The sequence below is a fragment of the Gallinula chloropus genome (assembly GCF_964237585.1).
Source record: "Gallinula chloropus genome assembly, chromosome: 5".
Lineage (NCBI taxonomy): Eukaryota > Metazoa > Chordata > Aves > Gruiformes > Rallidae > Gallinula > Gallinula chloropus.
In genome coordinates, this window is record NC_140090.1 from 75,480,857 (window position 1) to 75,500,454 (window position 19,598).

The 19,598-nt window shown below is 46.6% G+C and overlaps 1 protein-coding gene across 1 annotated transcript in view; it reads right to left on the reverse strand.

Moving 5' to 3' along the window:
• The window catches only part of CACUL1 (CDK2 associated cullin domain 1), a gene marked incomplete at its 5' end in the record, with an annotated part of 45,915 nt that extends 40,480 nt beyond the window's left edge, over positions 1–5,435 (reverse strand). Inside the window, one exon of the mRNA XM_084265155.1 lies at positions 5,132–5,435. Within this exon, the coding sequence (XP_084121281.1) occupies positions 5,132–5,435 (304 nt within the window). The remainder of the gene's footprint in view (positions 1–5,131) is intronic.
• Positions 5,436–19,598: the final 14,163 nt, after the last annotated feature.

Sequence of the window (19,598 nt, forward strand, 5' to 3'; positions counted from 1 at the left end):
AAGAATGTTAGTGCAGTAGCACTAGCCCCAGCTTCACCCAACTAGCCAACGGTTCACTTCTGCTTCATACCTCTTACAGAAACAGGTCTAGTTAACATAATACACATCTAACTAGTGAGCCACCACCAAATGCTGCAGGATGCTGTCCCAACACTCCAGCCTCCAGCCTGAAAGTACAACACCATTTGCTAGCACGCTTGTAAGGGTTGCAAGTCTGGGTACACAACTACCAGGACATAAGTTTACATGGCCAGCAAGCCAGCTCCATGATGTAAAAGCATCCATGGAGTGAGGAACAGCACAGCACCTGCCTGACAGTGAATTCACCCCTTACTCATCTGTCTCATCACAACTTGCTTGAGTACTCATCCCTCACAGAGCCCAGGCTCTGGGCAGATGCTCTCAGGAGCAGCTTGCTCATAGTAACTTTACAATCCCTGCTGACACTCAGCAGAAAGATCTGAGCATTTGTATTTCACTTAGTCAACCCAAAAAGGTGGGTCTCCACAGAAGTGCTCTGTTCCACAGAATACATTAAGCTGAAGTCAGCACAAATAATAGACCAAGTCTTGATTTAAGATTTCAATGCATAATCACACCCACATCTGGTTTAGCATATTAAATGAGCTCTATTCACTTGAAAGAAAACACTCAAGTAAGAGTTTAGAAGGCTGCAAAGTGATTTTCTAACAGGCTGACAAGATGTTAATTTATTTTTTTAGACTATGGAAAAAGAAGAACAGAAACACCTGCCGGTTGGAAGAGCTGCACAGGTAAAGGACAGAATGTTTCTACAAACAGCCCTGTGAGACTTGTGTAGGAAACACCAATGAGTTCAAAGTAACATGGTAGAAAAGCTTCATTCTTACTCAAAATACTCTTACAAGTATTATTTCATTTGATTTCCACACTGCAGTTCTGAAACTAAGCCAACCATAATATTTATACAGTTAAGAGTCCAAAGACTACACACTGAACAACCATTATTTTTATTCTTCTAATTCACAAAACAAATTACCTTTAAATTTTAATAGCTGTCACAAGTCTGTAACATCCCTTTTTTTCTGGCAGTGCTTACACATACACACACACACAGAGCAAAGAGAAACTCCAAGTAGCACCTTCCAATAACAAACTCAATTACAAAATCACACACACAAACCCTTAGAAAGAAAAGACAAGTTTCCTGTCTATAAACTTACTGGTTTTATTTTCCTTTTCTGTCCTTTCAGGATGTCATTATTCTTTATCCTTCCACCAGACATTCAAGATTTAAAAGGATTTGTCCATAAGCTGCCATTCCCAAATCACAAGGAAAGGGTGATGCTACAAGATGGCTTTTATTTCATTGAGACTAAGTTTCTGGGAAGTGACACAGACATTTTGTAACAAAGCACACTAGAATGTATGATTTTATCCAACTACAGCAAGTTTGGGGTGGGGCTGGGAGACAAATCAGTCTGATCAAGTGGGAAAGGGAGCCAGGGTTTTCCAGCAAATTGTAAAAGCTTTCACAAGCAAAGCTTGACAAGCAACTGCTGCTTTTCCATATACAGGAAAGTTCAAAAGAAAAACTGTTTAAGTCAAATGCAGCAATGAAACCATTTAAGTGAAAAATATGCATGGGCTTCATATCATAACCCAGATATTGCAGTGTCATAGTCTCATAGTCATATTGAAACACAGCCTGCTCCAAGATGCCAAATTCTTCGATATCAACGTCGATCAGAAGAATGGCCAAAAAACACAACACACACACACACAAAAAAAAACCAAAACAAAACACCCCACTAAGATTTAAAAAGGTAAAGACAAAAAAGTCCAAGAGTAGGTTTAGATCCCCCATGAATTGTTAAGAAACACTTACAAACAGGCCTAGTTCAAAAAAGATGTTGGAACAGGAATAAGCACAGGATGCAAAGAACAGAATAATAATTAAACCCAAAAAAAGTTATTGATACTGTTGGCTTTGTTATTTAAGACAGCTTAACCTGTAAAGCCACTCAAAATGCTTAAGATGTTCACATACAACAAGCATCCTTCCTTTAAAACTGCAGCTAAAAAAGCAGGGCACAGAGGAGTGATCCAGCCTACTGTCAAGTAAGCAGACATCAGTCTGATGATTGTCTGTCCTTCATTTTGACAGTTAAAAAACAAAATCAAAGGCAGCAGCTAAGCATCTTTCAGAAGCTTTATTTTGTCTCACCAAGCGACACATGAAACTAAATCCTACAGTCCTAAAACATTTTGTCCAGGCTTGCAGATGTCTGAGACTAATCTCCAGACGGGCAGCGATAGGGCAGCTATCACTGCGGCTCCCTGTTTTCCTTCTTCTCGGCCTTCATGCAGATGTTTACAGAACAGACTCTGCTCTATCCCCTGCCCAACACATCCCAGCCTACACTCACAAGTCTGCCCTGCAGTTGCTTTCAATTCCATTCCGTTTCCATTCCGTGTTTCTCAGTCTGTGTTAAGACAGGGTAGGGAAAGTCATGGTAAAGTTTTTCTTCATCAGCCAGTTGGCCTACCCAGCAAAGCACCTACACCAGACTGAGTGAGGCTATGCAGTAGATCTCATGCATATGCCACTGCTCACAGCCACATCTGTCCATCCTAAATAGGACAGGGGTTACACACACTTACAACCATCCTGGCTTGAAAAGGATGAAAAAACACCAAGAAGGAAAACTCTTTGCTTGCCTCACAATTCAGACATGCTGCAATTACCAGCACAGAAGGGTTTTGCTGAAGGTATTAAGTGTTCTTACTCCTATTTTCTCTGGTCTTTGAAAAGTACTTCTCATAACACCGGTGATTTGTGAATCCACAACGATGACTGAAGCTGAAAAACTCTAAGGAAAGGTTAGCTACAAGTTTACCAACCATGGAGTTTTTTCTTAAGGTGCTTTAATTAGAAGAAAAGCTATTAAATGAGCTTTGCATTATTATGTGTGATTTTAGCCCTCAGCCTCACAAAGCCCAAGGAAGGAGAGTCAGACATGGCCCCTTAGAAAGGCTTTGAAGGGTTCCCATCTAACCTTCTGAATGAGACAAAAAAAGGCCCACCAGGCACTTTAGTTTGCAACGATGAGCATGAGCAAAACCAATATGTTGCGAGTAATTATGTACTGGATTTTTTGGTTTGGAGGAAATAATCAGGAGGGAGAGCCCTACCTGAATGTCAGGGGTGCTCCAACTTATCGTGGGATTGTTGGAAACCCTACATCACCCACTTTTTTTGAAGGTCAGCTGTAGGATAACCTGTCTTAGACTAAGTCTCTGCACCGTGAGGCAAGCAAGGTGAGTCCTTGCTCATCCCCCACAAGAAATTCCTCATGCAGCAGAGAACAGACAACCTTCCTTTCGAGGTTAACACCGACAATCTCTGTGCGTGTTCTGCCACTGCTCTGTGGCAAGGCAGGCAGGAGGGGGCCTAGCACATACTGTCTCCCTTTTCAGCGTATGTTTACATTCAAAGTGACCTTTCTCCCTTTTTTGATACATGAAAATTAAACAGAGGAGACTAAGGGATCCTCTGCAAGAGCCAGTATCAGAACAGGCAGGACCCACCCTCAGCTCCTGTACTTTCTCAGTCTGTGTTACTTCACTGGACTTTATCAGGAAAGTTATCCAAAACACAAAGGTTCTAACTCACTTAACACAGGGAATTTTGCCTTTTACTGGAATTTAATTTTTCTTTATAGCAATATCAATCAGTAAGGCAGGCACTGTGCTGGGATACCAACACTTGAGAAGCGAAAACAAGAACTCAAAAACCACACCCAAAGCACAATCATCCACAGCCACTTCTCCCCCTCAGACATAAACTGTAGATTAGCTGGGAAGTCACCTTCCCCATGTGGTGAAGATCCAGCTTGAAAACCATTTTCCTTCTGAAATAGAAGGAAAATCTAGGAGTCTAAAGTTTCTAGATCAGGAATTCAAGAGCTTAGTTTAGCAAAGCTGAACGACATTTCATTTCAACTGACTCAAGTGCTTAGGAGCCACCCCAAAGTACCTGGAGCCCTGACAAGCAAAGCAGGCAGAGAGCCAGAAAGCTCACGGAGTCTGGGAGCCTGAACTTCAAAGCTGCTGGCCTTGGCAATGTGCCTAGAGCCACGAAACCCAGGCTACCTGAGAAGCAAGGATCCAGAAGCCTGAACTTCAAGCTTCCGATCAGCTCTGGAGCTGAGCTGCAGAGAAGGTGGACAGGTGAGCTAGACATGGGGAAAGGGAGGACACAAAGAAGAGAGAAGCACATTTCCCATCAAAATTTCACCGTGGCAGTTACATGGTTACATTTCCCAGAGTAGTTTTAGCTAGTCAAATGCCCAGAGACCTGATTTCTGGGAATAAAACAAGAATTGAAGTGAACAGCAGAAAGATCTTCCCTTCCCTCTACCCCAGCTCAGCGAAACAACAGAAACATCTACTGCCCCCGTTAAAAGCTACACACAAAAGATCTTTGGTGACTATTTGAGGGGTGGTGGCATGTGCATAACTCATCTTCAGCTGTCCTCAGCAGGTCTTTGCAGACACACAACCCTCCCAGGGCAGCACAGCACAGCCCTTGCAGGGGCTCTGCGCACATTGCCATCTGCCGTCAGCAACCACAAACAGGTTCCAGACCCATCTCCGGGCTTTGCAGGCAGAAAGGAAAAGTTTTAGGGAAAAGACAAGAGGAAAAAAGCCTTGGAAGAAAAAACCAAACCAAACCAAAAGCAGCGGTGCCTCTGCAGAGCTGACACCCCTACGGTCGCTGTCCCGGTGCTACACCCAGACCTACCCCGTCACCGCGAAGGAAAGGAGCAGCAGCAGCTGGGGTGCGCGCACCAAGGACGCCGTTTTCGCCTTCCGTGGAGCCTTAACCCACTTCATTTTGCTTCCAGCAGCCCCTCGGACCAAGTCCCGCTGACGGGCCCCACTGTAGAGCCAACTCCCCCTCCCCACCCCGAGCCACAGCCGCGGGAGAAGCGCGCGGGGAGCAGCGGGGAGGGCTGCAGGCTGAGGAGGGAGCGGATCACCGGGGCTGCGGAGCCACCCGGGGGTGAAGTGTCCCCCGTCCCTCCCCCCTCCTCTCCCCCGCCGTGCGCCCGAGGCCCCCAGGGCGGAGGACAGGGAAGCCACTCACGGAACTTGGAGGCCGAAGCGTTGATGCTGATGGCGGCGGCGATGGCTCCGGCTCCCCCCTTGCCCGCGGCGCCCCCCGGCTCGCGGCCCCGCAGCACGCCATTGGGCTCGGGCACCGCGGGGAGCTCCGGCCCGGCCGGGGGTCCGGCCACAGCCCCGTGCAGGAGGCGGTCGCCGAGGGGAGCCGCGGCGGGGCTCAGCAGGTGCCGCCCGTAGCCGCCGGCGCCCCAGTTATTGTGGTTCTGGTCGTCCATCATGGCCTCGCAGCCGCCGCCGCCCTCCTCCTCCATGCTCTCCTCCTCCATGGCGGCTGCCCGCTGGCCGGCGCGGCGGGGAGCGAGGCGAGGCGGGGCGGGAGATCACCGCCCGCTGCCCATGGCGGCCGCTCTCTGCCCGGCGGGGCTCGCCGCGGCACGGCTCCGGGCACGGCCCGCGGCCGCCAGCCCAGGTTCCGGCCGCGACACTTTGCGACAGGCGGAAGACGGGCGAGCGAGCTGGGAGCGCACCACCTCCTCCTCCTTCGCGGCGAAGCATGCTGGGAAGCGTAGTCCGGCGAGGCAGGGCCGCGATTGGCTGGGGCGCGGAAGAAGGCGGGGCCACACGCGGGCGCCTGACGCGCTGTGCATTGTGGGACAGGACGCGGGGCCGGCGCTGTGAGGAGGCGGCTGGGAGGGAGAAGCCGTGCCCGGAGCGGGACGGGATGGGACGGGGCAGCGCTCCCGCTCCCGGTCCCGGTCCCGGTCCCGGTCCCGGCGGCTACTTCAACTCGAGAGAGGAGGCTTCAGCGCGCCCCGCCTCCGTTCCTCGCTGAGGGGCGAGCCGCGGGCCTGACCCCGCACCCCCAGGCCAGGGCCTGCGCTGGCTCCCAGGCCCTCTGCCGCACCCCCCTCTAGCGGGAGCGCGGCCCGCGCACAGCAGCGGGGAGGCGGGAGCTGCCACAGCCCGATCCCCCGGAAAGAAACACTTAAAAGGCGGCGGTGGATGTTACATCGCCCTTCCCACCCGTTCTGTGACCCGTACGGCGCCTGCACAACGGTTACTGCTGGGCGGTGCTGCCTTTCTGCGGGGGAAAAGCACAAGTAACGCGAAGATACTTGTATTCTTAATAATGTAACGGCTAAAAAAATGACATTTCTTACTGCTGCATAGTTTCCTTCAAGTGTGATTAGGTTTTCATTTACAGCTAAATGCTCTGGCTCTGGGAGCCTGCTTTGGCAGGGGGGTTGGACCCGATGATCTCTCGAGGTCCCTTCCAACCCCTATGATTCTCTGATTCTATTGTAAGGAAAGAATAAACTGGGGGTTTTAGTAAAAAAAGAGGAAGTTTGCACTGTGTGGGGTTTTGCCCTTGCATGGCAAACAAAATAGGAACAATTTAAAAAGTGTAGATAAAAGCAGAGGTGCCTAGACAAAAGCATGTCCTTTATTTTTCCAATAGAAACCCTCTTTTCTGTTTTAGCACCACTTTATGAAAGCAGAAGGTGCCACTGATTTCACTGTGCCATGGAAAGGGTCTGTCTCACGTTGCTTTGATAAAGGCAAGCAACAGAAAGAATTTGTCCCTGTTGCTTTTTATTATTGTTATCTATTTGAGCAAATAGCATTTTTGAGATGTAAAGATCACACTGATTATCAGTGGTTTATTCGAACCAATATACAGTCCTCTCCACTTCCTATCTTGGCAGGCACCAGCAAGTCATGGTTGGCCTCTGTGGTGGTTCAGCCCCAAGCAGTGGCTGAGCACCACACACCACTTGCTCACTCCAGGAGGAAGAAGAGACAGGGCCTCAGTGGGGTTAGGATAAAGAGTTTACTGACAAAAGCACCGTGAAAGTAGAACAGCAACAGCCAATTACACTCACACCCAGTGATAACACAGAGTACCTTACCGACCCCACAACTACAGAGTGCTGCACAATGCAAGGAGCAGCCCAACACCCCAGCCACACTCAGACTGCCCTGGCGGCACCAAGAACACCCCTCCCCGACCAGCCCCTCTTATGGGGGAGCACTGTGAGGTGAGGTGGAAACAGCCTGGGCTAACTCAGCTCACCTGGGTTAACTCAGCTCACCTGGGCTGGCTGCTTGGGGAGGTTGACTCTGGCCTGGCCAGGGCCAGGACAGCCTCAGAGACCAAAAGCTGGTGGATCACACCTGGGTTGTAGCTTAGTTATGAGGCATATTCACAGCCTGGTTTGGGCTGTTGGTTTATTTCTACGTGTGCCTTGAGCACAGCTGGAAAAGGAACAGAAAGGCCGGGTTTGTTCACTCCTGCCACATCTTTGCATTTACTGAGTGGGATGCCTAACCAAATGTAAATGTCAGCACAGTCATTTATAATGGATATTAAAGCTTGGAAAGCTAAAGCAGCAGACCATTTTTAGCTTAGGTTAAGTGTTGCAATTCTCTGGTAATCACAAAGAAACTGGAATGAAGTTTGCATATCTTCTTCACCGCTTCAAGAAAGACATGTTTGTGTTCTCAGCCCGCAGAGCAACTCCCTCGTACCCTCCTACTCAACCCCTTCCACTGATCTCAGGAGCGGGTCTCAGATTGTTTGCCAGCATTTAAAAACACTGTGACCCGAGGAGAAACCAAGAGCTTATCAGCACAGCTTTATCTTTCTTTTATTAATTTCGAAAGTGCTTTGGTTAACATCTAAAAGCAGTGGAAAAGTAGGACAAACTCAGGTATTTTTCACTTCTAGGATTTCTTATATCCTGTTTCGTACTCTTCCTGTTCACAGACAGTATTTCTGTTACCATCTGTAATTTACTGACCAGCTGAGGTCTTTTGGGGTTTGGTTGGGTTGTTGGGGTTGGGTTTTTTTTTTTTGCTATGATCTTTACAGGTATGTTTCCTTTCTAATCCCTTTCACAATGTTCCTTGCACTGTGACTCCACTCTCCACACTTCCTTGTGGCAGGAGTCCAAAAAACCCGAGACAATCCTTCACTGTGGAGTTCTCTACAGACTCTCCTCTGTTGCCTTGTGCAACAAGCCGGCTCATCTTACAAATCAAACAAGCAGCTCTTTCTTGCCTCCCATAAGGCAAATGACAAGCTGCAACAGTCATCTATGGCTCATGCTATTTAAACACATGACTGCATGCTGATAAAGGCACTATCAAACGCTTCATCATTAAAGCAGTGCCTGTTTTTGCATGCACTTCAGAGACTTCTCCACACCGTTTCCTTTTTTCCTCGTCAGCATGTGAAAGTTTGATTTGAAGGCTTTAAATACTGTCTTGGCAAAATTAACATTTTGCAGAAACACAGCTGTAGTTATTAGTTGAGTGTTCCACCTACAAATGCAGTTCTGACAAGGCCTGAGTGTCCCCATGTCTCCATAAAACCCCTGGAGACTTGAGACTCACCTACAGTGTAACTAGCTCATCAGTAGAGTGCAGTACTTTCACCGACACAGTAAGATGCAGATGTCACACTTCCCTTTTAGACTCCTGGATCCATAGTTAATTACCTAGAAAAGTACCAGAAGCATTGGTTACATCTTCATAACACTTCTTGTTTCAATTTGGCTCAGCGCTTTGGATAACCAGGTTACAGTCACAAGCTCTACTACAAAGTAAAAGGGAAGATCAAGGTTTCCTTTACCCATGGAAAGCCTGAGTCATGAAAGGAATGTTTTCTACACAGAAATTTGTAGCAATGAAGCTACAAAGGAGCTTTTCCTTCTGGGCTCTCAGAAGCAGGCTGCGACATTTGCTTGTGTAACTTTTTTATATGGACATTTGTATCAGTCAGATAGGGGTATTTTCTTCTTCCTCTGATACCTGTGTTTATATAAAGCAGCGTTATTAAGTACCCCAGCACACCTCCTGCTGCACTCTGTGTCACAGCTGGCTGTATGGAAGTAGCAGTTAAATGACATATGAGGCCTGCTGGGGAAAGACATGCCTAATATGTTTTATTTCCTGCTCTTGGTGAGAAACTTTATGACATGGATACAATTCTTATTTTCAACCAGACTGGTTTTCCTTGTTCCCCCAGCACCTGGTCTGCTGAAGTCAATAGGAAAGCTTCCATTGATTCCAATGGGATTTCAAGCAAGCCCTAACACAGTATGTGAAATGCTCCCCAGATTTATAGCCCTGGTTCTAAAAAGCAAATGAAACAAATAAAATAATTCTGACAAGAAACATGAATGCTAAGCAGAGCCTTCAATAACAGTCTGTCAGGAGGAGCATGACATGCAGCCCTTCCAATGGCAAATAAAACAGCCCCTTGCAGAACACTGGCAGAGAGCAGACAAACCAAAAGAGAAGTTAGAGTGCTCATTATTTTTGAGACATATTTTGACAGTCTCCAAGAGATGTCTCAAGTCTCTGAGCTCAGAGAAACAAAGTTCTCCCCTCAGTCTGGCAACGTGTGGCATACCCCCCTCCCACAAGGACTGCCATTTAGGACAAGCTGATCAGTGTGAGGTTTTCATGTAAGTGTGCCAGTGACGGTATGGAGTGACCATCCTTGGCACTCCTTGACTACATACAGTCTGCAAACCCAGACTGTACACAGCCTATCTCATCACTGTCTCTGCCTGGGGAAAAAAAATAATAAACCAGCTTATGTGATAAGTCCTTGAGAAGGAAAGGCTGTGAACGTGTTTTATCAGCAGTATCAATTTCTGAGAGTTCAGAACAAGGAGACTCAGCACAAACAGAAATCAGCTGCCCGAAGAGGAACAATTCCTGCCATCTTCCACAGGCAGAAGAAACCAGGTATTCCACACATAAAGAAATCCCAGCTATCCCACACCATGACAGCAGGAGCCTGCTCTTGCCAGGTGCCAGCACGGTGCCTTTTCTGGAGAAGAGCAGCACAGATTGGCCGTGCAGCCAGGGAAATGCAAGCAGCTGATCAAAACCAACCACAAGCGCTCCAGAGATGTTTGTCTGTTCTCCTGCACTGTGCCAGACATATAGGTATGCTCGTGCTCTGCAGGGCACAACAGAATTACACAGTCAAATCAGATCACATTCTCCTGAAGCTAACAAAAGAATTGTAGGAGACACGCCATGGTCTGCTCGCTGTTACCCCTGGGTGCATATGCAAAAACTCAGCCAGATAATTTGCATTTAGGGTAAATGGGAAAGTTTTCATTAAGTTCAAGTGCATACCTGCTCTGTGCTTAGGGAGCAAGGCTGTGCTCCTCCTCTCCAGCCTTACAAAGACAGCAGGACCCAGAACTGTGCAAAGCTGTTTATGGTGAAAATATATTTTCAAGCCAGCTCCCTGTTCTCTGCCTGGATGCTATCATCAGCAAGATACTAAGAGCACAATGACTGCAGTAGTATATCCCATGAGACTTTTTCCAACTTCCCCACCAGTGGTCACATTCCCTGCATCATCTGGGACTGATGTGAGGTCCTTGAGTGCACTACCTGACTGTAATTAACGTGGCCAGCCTCACCTAAGCCCCGTACCCATGAACCTTCTGCCCTTTTGTCCCAAAGCTCCATTTAAGCTCAGAGCTTGGGGTTCATTCCTTGCCTGCTCTATGTTGTGTACGTCCTGTTACCTTCCTCTACCAGGTCTGTTGCATGTTACCCTCTCCCTCACGAATTATTAAGCAGGATTGTTGTCTGTCTCATTCAGTTCCTGCATATGAGCATAATTCGGTATTTGGCCCAAGAGAAGAGACAGCCCTGCGCTGCCACCTTCCCTGGGCCAGTGCCTCAGTGGAGTGTATGCTAGATGTTCTGTTATGTCAGGCAGGCACGTAAAGTGATGCCCTAGCCCAAGCCCCGAGGACAGCAGGAAGGGTGGCATGTGTACACTGTAATTTTACAACACACATATTTTGCTCCTATGGGTTTTGGTTTTACAGCACCAATAGAAAGCACAATTCCTCTCGCCTAATTACACCACAAGCATTTTTGTGGCATGTGATATGGGCTAATCCTTCTGACTATGGGCATGACCAGACTATTCTGTCCCATAAACCAATACCCAAGGGAACTCACACTTAAATGACAAAGTAGATTGGCTGGTATTCCTTGGAAACCTCATTTTTGTTGGTTCTTGAGCCTTTGGTCGAGTCAGCCAGTCTAATATGTCTGGATGACACTGGGCCAGTGCAAGCAGTAGAAAGGAGTCTCTGAAACTGTGTTCAGTACTTCACAAAAACAGCCTCCTGCCTCCAGCACACATGAAAAACCTGGAGTAGAATCAATCAGTGCTTGTGCACCACAAAATATGAAGATGATTCCCTACAGCCAGGGAAAGCTTCAAGCTTCTGAAAGTCCAGGATGCACGCAGGCAGCCTGGCACAACTCTTGACTGGAGCGTGCACCACCTCCTGTGTGCAGTTAGACAAAAGGTGGGGGGTTTGGCTGTGCCTGAGCTACCTGTGGCAGCTCATACCATGCTGGAAGGTCACACTTCTTTGGTCACTGCACGACACCACCAAAGGCAACGCTCCCACTGCTGCCGGTGCAGGTCTGGCCATGCTGGTCCCAGCACAGGGCCCTGGCACCACACAGTCCTTACAGGGGACACGATGACACTTTCACACAGCTTTCTTCAAACCCATGGCTGTCAGCCCCTGGGTTGGGTGTTCCTCACACAGGTTCCCCAACGAGGGTCCCCACCAAGATGAGCCGGTATCAGCTCCATACTTCCCAATCTCAACAGCTCAGCTGGAACCAGTCTGGGGCCAAAGTGGGTACATTATTCTGTCTCTCCAGTAGATTTGGACTCTGCAGGAAAAGCCCCATACATTCAATGTGGTAAAAAGCTGCGGAGGATGTTTCACCGATGCTGTTTATACAGCCTGTCATTAGATGTCAGCCTGCTCCCCTGGGTCCACGGGGCTGGGCAGGTCGGCAGCCGCACGGACACATCCAGCGACAACCACTCACAGGGTAGCGTTTGGCAATAAACTCCAAAGCCCCAGTTTTATTAATGCAAAAAGGAAGAAGCCAGCTAGCATGTAGATTTCCTGCTGTTTCATCATGTTTTCTCGTTTGACTTGCTCTTTTTTTTAACCTTCCGCCTCGCCTCCGCCTCCGCTCGGCTGCGCAGCCTATTGTAAGCGCTCTAAAAGCGCCCCATTTATCAAACAAGTGCTTCTTGACTGGAAGCAAAAAGGAAACCCTAGGCTTCTCTGAGCAGATTTTGTTTATTGTATTTCATCCCTGTCTCACAATGTATTCAAGGAATATCCAGGAGGCCATGAAAACTTTGGTTCCCGTAAAAGAAGGGTAAATAATAGAATACATTAAGCACCATTTCCAGAGAATCTACCAGAGCTTTGGGGCTTTAGTGTTTGATCCAAGTTCCCCTTTCCTCTTAAGCTGAGAATTCAAACACAAAGATGTGTGAAAGAATAACAACTTTAGTCGTTTAAAAAGAAATAAAAAAAAGTGAAAAGTGTTTCAATATTAACCGATTCCAGTAGGATTTTGCCTGAACTGTTTTAAAAGGGACACTACCAAACATTTAGGTGTAAAATTTAGGAAATGGTTCAGAATAGAGTGAAAACCTTCTTTCCTCCTAGGCTTTCTGCAGGGAAGTGTGACAGCTGTGTTGTGCCAGTTACTGAGAGCTGTCAGGGTAATGGAACGTCCTGGTTTGGTTTTTCTGAAATGAAAATAAAGAAAACTGGGTATTAACAGCGATGGGCTGATCACCCTGGAAAGCCAGCTGCCGTTCGCCTAGAGGTGGAGCCAGTCGTCTGCAGGGCTGAACCCGGAGGAACGACATCATCTGAGCAGTGAGGCAGGAAAACTGGGGAGAAAGAGAAAGAAATAGTCATTTATTTGGTTGAATAATGGCTACGTGTGTGTGTGGCACATCCTCACCGGCGGTGAGCGGCAGGTCACGGGAAGGTTTAGAAGATGCAATAGCCACAGACACTCTTTCAGGGGGAAACTTGGGGAGACTGGGGGAGGGAAGAATGATTGCACAAGGAAAAACTACATATAAAGGGGAAGAGAACAAGTAGCACCTCCCTCACAGGGTAATGCTTTGTTGCCCCACCACGCAGAGCCCTGCTAATGATTACTGTCTTGTACAATGCTTTTAGGCATTAGGCAGCACTTTGCTGTCTCAAAAATAGGCCTTTCTAGGACAGTTTAATCAGATAGTAGGAAAGCTTTCTCCATCAGATCTCTTGTTTGCTTTCACATCTAAGATGTTCTGGAAAATAATTCGTGCAGCATGTATCTGGCTGGTGTGAGCCATCCAGCATGCAGCAACAGAAGAACTGGCGCCCAGTCTTTGTTTTGGATTAGATACTGGATATCAGCTTCCTCATTCTTGGTAGTTTTCTCAGAAATTGGAAAAATAGCATCTGTAGTTCCTCCTGCTGGAAGATAATGCATGAATTCCCCCTGTCTAAGCTTTAAACTGGGGCACTATCTTTCCATAACTATAAAAGAGGAAATACTGGGCCATTAAGACTTCTTCTGTCAAAGTGCTGCCACAGCAGGGAAGGCTTTACTGGCAGTTTCTTTGTAATTATCATAGCTATCACACAGTTTCTTGGTCTGCTTTCAATTTAGTACTTAAAGGAAGGTCCACCCATGTATTCAGTGGGAGCTCGTGCCACTTCCCACTTTCCATTCTGCATTTTCCAGGCTCAGAAGCAGACTCCTACTCTTGTCCGGTTCCAAATCCCAGCTGGCCAAACTAATATTCCCTCTGCAAAGTACTTCAGGGTGAAAGGAATAACACAAATGCAAGAGTTTTGCTGACAAACACAGAAATAACAAGTGCAAGAGATTTTTAAGTGATCTTACCGAGGACCAATGGCACACAGACACCAGCCCCTCGCCCTCATGCCTGCTGTTCTGACCAGTGCAGAAAGTGGCCTCATCTTAATCAAACTTCACAATTAGTGCTCCAGCCTCACTCTCCTCCATCTGCCCAGAGCTTCAGCATCATTCGCCACCCCAAGTCCTGTCTGGCCTGGCTTCTTTGCTCAGTAATCTCTGATTCTCTTCCTATTTCTTTGGCTATTTCTTCCCTTCAGCCTCTCTTACCCCACCCAGGTTGTGTCTGTGTCCCTGGCTTAACTCTCTCTCCTCCTCCCTTCCTTTCTGGCAGGAATACAATCTCAACATATCAAACTATAAGCTCAACTTCAAAAAGACCTTTTAATTTCTCCTCCAGCCTCACTACTTTATCTCCTTCCCTTACCTCTTGAAATGGCATCACTCTTCTCTTGGGCATAGTCCCACCATCCCAGCTGGGTGCTGCCCTGGTTTGGGCCTCTGTGTCCCAAATCCTGCCGCTCTTGGAAATTTTGTCATACACCCTCTCTTATTCACCCAAAGGTACAAGTGCCTTGAGCAGATTGTCTCCTCTTTCCTCAGCCACAGAGTCCTTTTTTCACTCCCCCTCACCAAACACAGTCCTGTTCTCCCCTTATCCATCAAACCGACCACATTACAAAACCATGCCAGACCCGTCTTGAGTTTCCAGACCCCCTTCTCCAATCACATGAAACAGAAGCTTCACTTTCAGTGTCCTTTATGATCCAGTTCTTGTCTTTCATTAAGTACCAGGAAACCAACTCCCTCTTCTGATCCCTTCAGGACAAAAGCCCTTATCTCCCACTTGTTAAAACACACTCAGGCACCTTTGGGCTTTTTTCCCAGGCAGCTATAAGTTTCTGTGAAACCATCCTCATTATCCTTAAAATTCTCCTTTGACATTATGTCAATAAAATCCTTAAGTGTTAGGCTGGCGGTGTGCTGAAGCCCTCTGACTAACAGCAGCTCGTATTTCTTTCTGCCTCCCTGCCTGTCTATATCCATTCATTAGTTCTTGTTTGACAGTGAGAACTTGGGCTTTGAAGGACAGACACTGCCCTTCCCTTTCACAGCCCCCACCACACCGGGGTCTTGATCCCTGACCAGCTGCTGTATTACAACAGTGAGGGAGTAAATCAATCCATAGGCTTTTCCCATCAAAATTATGCTTCAATCATTTTATAACTGATTGCATAATTGTCCCAAGTTCCCCATGGACTGCTGGAATTCGGGTGCAAACGACACATAAAACGTTGTGTAGTAAAAGGAAGCAACGAACCGGCAAGAACATCGATGAGCGTGATCAAAGGCTGATTCTGACTAAAGATCAGAAGGAAAGAAAAACATAAATATGGAACTTCCTGAGGGCGCATCACCAGCAAAGGGATAAAACCAGGCAAAAGCATTCCTGGGAGTTTTGCATATGTACAATATTTTAAATTCCCACTTTTACTCCTGTCAAAGATCTGTATCTAACCACAGGATAAGGTAGATTTCATTAGGAAATAAGAACAGAAGGAGGAGGAGGCTATTAAAGGTTTCTTAAAACGCAAGCACCCTATAAATGTCAACTTCTGACATCGGAAAAAATCTCAAATCCTGTCCTGTTTTGTGGTCACTCTGTGTTTAACAGATTATGCTTCAGGACAATTAATTTCTCTGCTCTTGCCACCCTTTGCAAGCTGCTCCTTTCCTGCTCCAACACTGATTCACCAGGACGTATTTTATTCCTAAATCAGAGACCTAGCCACTTGGCTTCACAGAGGTCTCTCTTGAAGTCATAGCACAATTCAAAGAAAACACTTTTTCATATTCAAGTGGTCAAAACCACTGTGTTTTCTTAGCCATAAATCTTTTCTAGGGCAAGAGTTATAGAGGCAGCAGAGCTAGCATGGCATTCCCAATGCTTTACTCAGCAAACACTACCACTTGTACATACTCCTAAGCCTAGAACAGGGGGACTAAGCCTTTAAATAGCTTAATTCATTGGTGCAATTCCTTTGATATATATCAGCTGAAAATATCACCCAGGATCAAAACCTTAATGGAGATGCTACAGAACAACAAAGCGACTGGAAAATGAGGAGGAGCAAATCCAAGCAAAATAAACTTTACTTACAGTGAATAAAAGGAGATGGGACAATAACAAACAAATGGCTTCTCTTGATGTGTGTTCATTAGTGTGGCTTAAGGGCATGTGGAAATTTTACTACAAAGCTCACTGCTGCAATGCATAAGTAAGAAAGGCATGGGGACTACTTACTGTTACAGCAAGAAATCCCAGCTGAATCTAACTGCCTTTCATATCTTTTCTTCAAGTGTTCTCTGTTGAGGTGCAAGGAGAATTACCATGTTGTAGGTAAACTATTATGTGCTGCTTTATAAAAGAAGTTAACTTCTAGGAAAAACAAGCAAACCAACAAACAAACCAACACCTAAAAAACCCCAAACAAATCAGTCACTATGGAGGAACTGGTTGAATTAAACAAAGCTAATTAAATACCTAGTAAGCTATTAATTAAATATATATATAAAAGAGGGAGCAAGTAGCCTCGTATGTTCACAGACAGGAAATTACTTTAGGTTGTCTATAAACGTTTCTCCTGTGAGTGAAATAGGTAAAGTCTGTGTGACAAAAATAAGGAGAATTAGGTCAGCTTCTGGATTCACCCATCAGTGTAAATGCAGCACATCTCCAGCTCATACGACTCCAAAATCATTTAAAGTGATTGTTTTCAAGTCAATCTTCCATCATCCACCTTTTCTTTTTTTTATTTCACCAGAGGCCAGAAATAGCACCTCATAATTTATCTTCTATGTCAAGCTTTGCAACAGCTGCCCCTTCCTGAGCCACTGAACTCGGTTTGCTGCATCTGCTTTCAATATACACACTGGAACCAAATTTTCTCTGTTGCATTCGCCTGTCAAATACGGTTTCAGAGAACACACTTCAGATAATGCTGAGGAGAGCTACATCTGCAAGGCTACTCCTGCACCTATAATTCAGCGTGTTCTTGAACTGTCCTGAAGAGCTTACAGAACTTCATCAGCCTTCAACACGAGGCAGTGAACTAATGCTGCTAATTTATGGCTTGGGTGCCAGAGACAAGTTGGCTGATAATTTTTAAATTTATAAAATTGGCAGTTGCCTTGGACCTAAACAGTATCAATTTCTGGCAAAAAGAAAATACAAATGGTGAAATGTTCCATGTTTCTTTTCCAATCACCCTGCACTGCAACCAGTCTGGAACACTTAGACAACCACAGAATCACAGGCTGGTTTGGGTTGGAAGGGACCTCAAAGCCCAGTTATTTCCTACCTCCTGCCATGGGCAGGGACACCCACCTCTAGCCCAGGATGCCCAAAGCCCCATCCAACCTGGCCTTGAACCCTGCCAGGGGTCCAGGGGCAGCCACAGCTTCTCTGAGCACCCTATGCCACGGCCTCCTCACTCTCCCAGGGAAGGATTCCTGCCTAATGTCTCAGCTAAATCTCCCCTCCTTAAGCTTAAGGCCATCACCCCTTGTGCTATCACTACACACCCTGACAGAGTCCCTCTCCACCTCTGCAGCCTTCTTGTAGTTCCCCTCCCTTATCCCAGATGAGGTCCCAGAGCCTTTCCCTCTTTCCAGGTCAGGGTTTGAACACCCTGGGTCTACTGTCTCTGTGAAGTTAAGGCTTGGGCATGACAAGCCCTGGGCATGACAAGTCCTCATCCCTCTCCATCTTGACCTTGATGTTCTGCTTTAGCCAGGAGAAAACCTTGGATGCCTGGGTCACAATCGAGCGCACTTGGGGCAGGTGGCTGCTCTGGGCAGTCAGGAGTAGGATCGTACCATGGCTTGTGCTTGCCCTTCAGCATGGATGTAGCATCCTTCCTTTTATAACACCTGATTATGAGATGCCAGTGTGCACAGGCTGCTCTGCACAAGTCCTTCCTTCTCTGCTACTTGCCAGAAAGTCCTTCTGGCTTTTCATGTTGCCCAAAAGAAATTCATCCTGATCTGGTCATAACAACACTGGTGGAAGGGGTCACAATGCTCTTGTCATTTATTATCTGTTGTAGGAGTCTACCTGGAAGCACATGCCCAGTCCCAGGGTCCTGCTGCACCAGGCACTGGAGAAGAGAGTAATCTAACAACAAACCTCTGCTCTGCCAAATTTACTGAGCAGATATTGGACAGGATAAAAAGAACTATCCAGACAACATGAGAAGTCTCCTGAAGTTGACCCTCACCGTGCCAGGTTATTTGTCTGTTTCCACACCCCCACTGCTCTGAAGCCACAGATTGATGATTCCTGTATGAACCTGCACAGTACGACTCAAGTAAATGGCAATTGGCACGTGGCAGCTTGAATCCTTTTATGTCGGTGTCTGCTCCTTCATCTTTCAAAAAGGAGAAGCAGCAGCTGGTTTGAACTGGAATGCAACCAGCTTCGTGTTGAAAAGGGAAGAATTCCCTTTAAGAGGTTAGTATCCAGCCTCTGCTTTGTTCAGCACCACCTCCTGAATAGGCAGAATTATGTTTGAAAGGTATGTTCTTTTGAGCAGATCCTGAATAGGGAAAAAAAAATATATATATATATATATAGGAGCCTGCACCTTTTTACAAAGAAAGGATGTGCTCTTCTCCATTTACTGATCCGATGCTCAAAGAGCACAGAAATCGCCTCCTGCGGGTGCCAGGCTTTGAGAACAAAACAAAACAAAAAAAAAAGAGAGAAAAATGGATATTCTGGTAACTATGGAGAGGCTACAAAAACGTTTTTCTAGGTCACTGAGAGCGGGCAAAACACAGGAAATGTTTTCTATTGCCACTCCACGCTCCTCTCTCCTCCCCCACCCCCCACCCCAAACTTAAATAGCTCTGTGATGCTCTGGGAAGCTGCTCTTTCCTTGTTGAATCTTGAAAGAGAATATAATTGCTTTTTCTCTACGCCAGTAATGACAAGAGAGACCAAGACACGTTTTTACACGAAGCAATATGCTGCTTGTTCAAATCACTCCTGCCTGGCTTGGGGAGTTGCTAGCAGAAGTGCCATCTTCTCAGGGCACGTACTGAGAGGAAGTCGGATAAATAGGAATTGTCTCCTCTCACTTCTACACCACACCTCAAACTCGAGTTTGCAGCTTAACAAAACCCATCTTTTATGTTCTCATAGGAGTTGTGGTTTTGTTAAACCACCTGCCCACAGCTGGTGTGTGCATTTATCGATGTATATATGGTATTAAAAACATTCATTCTCCCTTATTCCCAGTGTGACCAAATGGGTTCCTAGTGAAATATTTGATCTTTGCATTCTAATTGTCTATTGGACTCAACAGATATGATTTGTTACACCACTACAATCAACAAGTGGAAAGGAATATTAGGTGTAGGGGATGCTTTTTCAATAATGAAGGTAAGTAATTAGGAGTCGTGGCCAGTGAAAGAAGCAGCAGACTCTGTTACACACATCATCACTCAGTAACCCAGTGATGCATCCTGGCTGGTGACACAGCAGTCCTTCCTAGCTTTAAAAAGTTCTCAGAGTTCTCTCAACTACCACATCATCCCCCCACCTATCTTGTATCTGCAGTGGACCTGCTAGACCTCGATGGCATTCATTCCAAGAGACCCTGCATGGCAAGAAACCCCCAGAGCTCTCACACAACAAAACCAATGGCATGCCCTTGCTCAGCAGCAATTTG